At 33.9% G+C, this 6522-nt stretch overlaps 1 protein-coding gene across 1 annotated transcript in view; it reads right to left on the bottom strand.

Moving 5' to 3' along the window:
- Window positions 1-1564: 1564 nt before the first annotated feature.
- Window positions 1565-6522, bottom strand: part of CDH7 (cadherin 7) — a 71022-nt gene continuing 66064 nt past the window's right edge. Inside the window, exon 11 of the mRNA XM_075142158.1 lies at window positions 1565-2058. Within this exon, the coding sequence (XP_074998259.1) occupies window positions 1565-2058 (494 nt within the window). The remainder of the gene's footprint in view (window positions 2059-6522) is intronic.

The raw sequence follows: 6522 nt of genomic DNA, 5'->3' as shown, positions 1-6522 counted from the left end.
AAACACTATTTTACTTGAATATATGCCTTATTATCTAGTAATAAATCATGAAAGATAAAGTATAAATATTGTCAGAATCATAAAAAAGTTGTCTTATTCTAAGAAATCCTACTTCAAAATAGTACAGTATTTTAACCAACAGCAGTTGTCCTTCTGTTTTGGCACTCCTGAACCAACGTAGAAATTATGTGTAGTGAATTAACACCTTTGGGGAAAAATACTTATGTGCAGCAGGATCTAAAGATGATTTCTGGAGTTAATGGCATTACATTGCTTAGCATAAGAAAGAAATTGAAAACAGTCTTTTACTGTGATTCATCAGCAGCAAAAGAGAAGGGGAAGGAGAAAAGCAAGGTGTTTACAGTCTTCGAAGCATATAGCATGTTTAACCTTGAAAATTAAATCTTGCATTAAAGACACTCCCAGCTACCTCTGTAGTCTTCTTTCCAAAAATTCAATGTACAAATGTTTTATTTAAATGTCTCAGACTTTGTAATGGCTCAGAAGAACAACTGCATGTCCTTGTAGCTGCGCTCCTTTCTGAGAGATGAATGGCGGGTGAGATTGCTTTACTGTAATTTTTTCCATTTCCATGCTTCATTTCCTACATATTTCTGAGACTGGAGAAAAATCAGCATGTTCTGACAAGTCTAATACCGTGAGGCAGTAAAATGGACCTGAATTTAGTGGAGATTTGAGCTCCAAAATAAATATAACACTTTATGTCAAATAATAATAAAAAAGGATAAATTCTCCTGTACAAATCAGAAGAGATAATAAAAAATAGCAAATAGATAGCAACAGCTTTTCTATACCTACATGGGCATCACAAAACTTTTCAACCATAAGAATACCCTCCATATTTCTCATTTTATGTGGTTTGTAAACTACTTCAGTAAGTTGATGACAAACATTGTGGAATTTCTTAGTACAAACAGTAATTTTTCGTAAAACTACCCAGAAAATTACAGACACTTCTAATTAAATAGCTCTGAGAACAAACAGGGAGAAGCAAAAAAATGATCTGCTGGGCTTTTGTTTGTTTTCATGTCTGTCCTTCTGCTTTTGGCCTAGCAAGCTTCATGCAACACTGTAAAGAAAAATTGTTAAAAAAACCCTTGCACCTGTAAGTACTATATATTGTAATGTTGTATTGAATGTTATATTATATTTGTAAATTTGTTTCTTCTTACACTTATCTCATACCAGAGACTCTGTGTTGTAGATATAGCAATACTGCAAAGGCATCTACAGAGTATCATTGGCTCATTGAGGTCACAGTGCATAACATACTCTTGAAAGTGAGTTGCCTCTGCAGGTATCTGAGGGTTGCTATCTATTTGAAACTGGCTGAGCATTTCATTTTATCAAAAATGTCACCAAATGCTCATATTCTCTGTGGTCAGTGCAGTCCCTAGGACAAGTCTAATGAAGATATGTTCCACCAAGGCAAAAAAACCTAAAAGGTTAAAAATGGAGAAATATTTACAACTTTCTTCAGTCTGTAAGGTTGAGTTTTCTCTTTTAGTATTCTTCAGTGCATTTTCAGAGAAAGATTCCAAGGCTATGAGTATAAGCAGTCTGGTCCAGTCCCATACATATCCGCAAGCCTTTTAAAGCGAGGGCCCCAGTCACTGAGGTAATCGTAGTTCTGGTCAGAGTTTGAGCTGATTGAATCTAAAGAACTGAGCGACTCTGCCACCGAGCCGTTCCCCTCAAATGCGTATGTCTGCAGGGAGTCGTAGGGTGGCGCGCAGGGGTCCACGTCAGCTTCTTTTAGTCTCTCCCAGATAAATTCCCTAAAAATGACATTATCTGGGATGCTTTTAAAAGTCGGTCTGCTCAAGAACTGAATCTCAGGTGTCACATCCCTTCTGGTCTTGGTGTCTCGAATAATGTTGAGGTTTCTCAAGGCAGCCATGTCAAAAGCCTCAGTGTCTTCTTCTCCACCACCCTCATCATCATACCTGACAATGTTCTCTCTGATATCTCTCTCTTCATCAAAAATGAGGGGCTCTTTTTTCCGTCGCCTCATGGTGACAATCAGCAAGACAAGAACTGGAACACAGAAAGACTGGAGTTTTAGCAATGCTAAGTTTCCTCATATTTTTCCTAGTGGTGGAACCACTCATTAATTTATATGGCAAAGTCCCAAGGAAATAGCAGGCAATTTATGCAGTTAGTTTTGAAACCTAACAGGTTCTGAAACAGCTTTTAAACCATAAGCTTTTTAGACGTTAAAGAATCTATTTCCAAAACCATTCTGGATTAACGTCTTCATCTCTAATTCTATATCCAATGCTGTCTGCTGACCATAAATTTTAGGACTGGTTCAGTCTGACTATTACAATCTCACAGCCATGAAATAAAAAAAGACCTTTTCTTGAACTCTTAATTGCCCAAGTGATAAAAGCACATTCATAAAGTAACTGAATAGAATTTAACAACCATGGTTGGGGAAGTGACTGAATTAAAGTATATGGCCAATCTCTGATGGGGAAAAAAAAATTTAAAAATCGTAGATTGGAGAACACTGAATTGTTAAGCAATGTGTAAAATAAGACTTAGTTCATGGATTAAAGTATCTCTATATAAAACCTCACTTTCCTATAAAGTGCAAAGTACTGTATTTAAGGTTTATGAATTACATCTAATGAGATCTGCTAGGGCTGGAGTTTATTGGATCAGCCAGTGCTAGATATGTAATTATTTTTTTAATTTTAATCCTTAATGTTTCTTTCACCTGAAAGCTAATACTAAACTGCAGTGACAGCCAAAAGAACTGGGAGAAACTAACCCAAGGCTCCTCTTTTTCAAATAGAGTTTTGTGAAGAAACATCATTGCTGACACACAAAATATGGAACCAGTAATACGAATATTGCATCCATCTGTTGGACATGATGGGTGTGAATCATCGTCCTAGAAAATGATTAATACTATACTGTAGCATCTGGATAACATTTACTGAGTTAATGATACTCCTAGAAAATAGCATGCATCGTTATGACTGTAAAAATAACAGTACGTTGAAAAGTAAGTGTCATTCCACATTCAATTAATCTCTTCTGATTTTATGTTTATTTTTAATCTTAAGAATATGTGATTATATGCATTCATATGTCTAAGGTTTACAATCTTTACTTACAGTACTTAGATATGCCAACTAAATGCTGTATAAACATCTGGAAAAGCATGAGCTGACATAGATAAAATTAAGCTTGAGCTCCCCTAGGTAGTCTCAAAAGTGACATACATAAGTTGTATGATGTAGGACTCCCATTCTTGAAAGCCCTTGTTTTCATGAAGGAATTTTTAAAATCAGTATCAATCTAGTCATCATGAGGCATGATTTAATATTGGGATCACTTGGTTAGAATAAACCAGTCATCCAGAGACTGTAGATGCAGAAAAACTGTATCATACATCTCCAGACGTTATGGTACTATTTGGAATTGGCTAAAGCATAAGATGACTTTAAAGGTAGACTTTCTGCAATTCTTTTTATTTTCCTTTAGAGCCATGTATGTCTAAAAATAAAACTGGAACAAGTTCAATTTTTTTCTAAACTTTTTGAAAATTAGATTAGACAATATTTTTTCCCCTTTTTTTCAGTAGCTACCAGGCACACATCTAATGATCTATCTACTAACAGATGCCTTGTGACTCTATATTGCTGCAGCATCGGCATCACACACTCACTTTTTTTGCCCCTGGCATCTCCCTGATTCATGCTTTATGTATTGAATTCAGAAGCCACTAGTTTGGGCATTTTGCTTTGAACAATATTTACATAAGCGGTTTGACAACATAAGATTTTGACCTTTAAAGTGGCTTTTGTGAAATTTCAAAACATTCTGATATTTGTATAATACAAATAGAGCTGTAAATTATACAGCAGAGAACATAAAACTATCATCATAGAGACAATTGCACTCCACTCTTAATGTTTTTCCTTATTATAAAATATATTTTAAAGTGAAAGACAAACCAGCTTGCTGACAGTACAGATATACATTTTAGCCAAGATTGCTATTGACATAACTTTTTAATTATTATTTTTAATGTTTACTGCCATGATTTTTATTGCTATATAACTAAGCAGCTAATCATTTCCTTTACTCAAGTGTAAATGCATTTTCACACCACTGTGCCTTTTAACATACTTCATTTTGACAGTTAAATACCTGCTAATAAGTGAAAAATATGAAACTTAGTAGGCAGGTCCGCCTAAAGGTACAATAAAAATCAAGATACAATGAATGTTTTATATAGTATTCCTTGTACATCTCACACTTGCTTGAAGCCAAGAAAAATATGGAGACTTTCTAAAGGTTAAATATTTTAGCATTTAGATGGCTTTATGAGATTATTAATTTCTAGCCTTTCCAGCAGCTATGAACAGTAAAGTTTAACCTCTAAATGAACAAATCTTTAGCTGCATTGCAGGAATGGCAGAGATGAATACAAGACCAAAACAAATTTCAGTGATATCTAAATCAAGTGCAAATGGTTTTAAATCTTATTCGGTTTTCATTAAGTCATAGTGGGTTTTTTTCCTACATTTATCACAAAAGCAGAAATTAAGTCATTAATTAGTGACTGGCTGAACATATAGAAAACCTAATTTTATGAAATTTTATGCTTTTTAGAGAAGAAAAAATACAATGGAAAAGCTTTAAGGACATACGTATTGCACATTGAGGCCATTAGTTTGGCTCCATGCTGGTACACCAAACCCATACTAAAGGGATGAAATAGTAATATTGATTTCATATGTGATTTAACAAATAAATAAACCAATCGGTATTAGAAGTAACTGGTTATAAAGACTGAATAACCAGAACTAATAAAGATAGATCTAAACTAACCTTTTTGTTCTGATTTATCTGAATTGTTAGAAATGTTGATTTTGTCTAACAGGTACAGTAACCAAGAGAAAATTTCGTTTGTATTTATATTGGCTGTGGTAGTTTTATCCTGTGTCAGTACAGATGTGATGATAATATCAGTAGTTTCAGTTCACCTAAATCAGTCTTTAAACAAACACCTTTGAATACAAAAGTGGATTTTTGCTTTGCCATTTTGCAGTGTGTTTTATGGAATTATTATGAAATGTCCATCTTGGTATGCTCTGTAAAAAGTCAGGTTTAGGTCACCCGAACATATTTCTCTGTTTTAGTATTAATCTTTCCTGTTGTACTCAAGGCAACTGCAACGTAATTGTAAGGAAGCCATAAAAGCCCTGAGACAACCTGAGGGAGACGACTACATGCAGATCTATACAGTAAGGGACAGAGCTAAATCACAAGCATTATCAAGCCTTGTATACGCTACACCCCTAAGCCTGGCATTTACTATAGCAATAAGCAGCATCAGCTGCGAGCAAATCTGCACATTGGTTTATGCCTTAGGTGTGTCATGATTCATAAAGCTGAAGACTGGAGATCCTCAGCCATCTAAGCAGCACACTAATAACCTATTTAGTTATACCTTGCTGTTGCCAGTACAGTCAAATGAGATTTGGGGATTAAAGAGGCCAAGACTCAGGAAACCTGCATTTAATTCCCAGTTAACAGACTTCATATATAACTGTTCTTTAATCAGTTTGGATTGATATTTGCAAAATGACTGTGACCTTTAAATGCCCAGACTGAGTGACCCTAATAGGCTTTATAACTTTCAGAAAACAGCTTCTGCATTGCATACTCAACCAGCTTTTAAATGACTTAATTTGGATACCTCCAAATTAAAACAGTTCTAGATTTATCCCTTTTAAAACTGCAAGACAAACACCACACATACTACATAGTCACATTCTGTACACATTTTACCTATTTAGAGAATAAGATCCTTATGACTAGGACTGTTTCTTCTTTACGAATCACACAATTATGTGTGCTGATTTAATTGGATTCTTGTAGGTATTGCGATAATAACAAATTCCTCATCTTTCAACTGAAAAAAAAATAATTTAAATCTGTATTTTGAAGTTTAATCAATGTATTATTAACTTGTAAACTCTTGTACCACACTAATAGGAGGCTTTTTTTAGTGTTTCCAAGAATAGAGGTGGTACTAATAGATTATATTCAGATGTATGGAAGATAAAAATCATGAAAAAGCATTATGTCAACCTAGCTTTCTATTGTTTCAATACAAAGAAAATCTTTAACCTCTCAAATATGATTGTGTTATCTACAGGTGAACATTCTTTTTTCATGTAATTTTATGTATGCATTTTATGCTAAACACTTGTTACAAAAGCAATTATTGCATCTGGAAGATGCTAACTGAAAAACAAATTACCTTGAATTAAATTACCATATAATTTTCAGAGGAGTTAAAAAAATCTTACTTACTGCTCTAAAAATTATGTACAGTTGAAAATGAATATAAACTAGCTTTTCATATACTTTTTATAGAATAAATTTTTTTCTTTAAAACATAGCCTCACTGCAGAGTGAATAATTATAAAGATGTTTTGAGTAATTAACAAAGTACTGGAACTTTCTTGTGGAATA

The sequence above is a fragment of the Calonectris borealis genome, chromosome 2 (assembly GCF_964195595.1).
Source record: "Calonectris borealis chromosome 2, bCalBor7.hap1.2, whole genome shotgun sequence".
NCBI lineage: Eukaryota > Metazoa > Chordata > Aves > Procellariiformes > Procellariidae > Calonectris > Calonectris borealis.
Note: the sequence above shows the minus strand (reverse complement) of the source record. Positions and strands in the feature narration are given on the sequence as shown.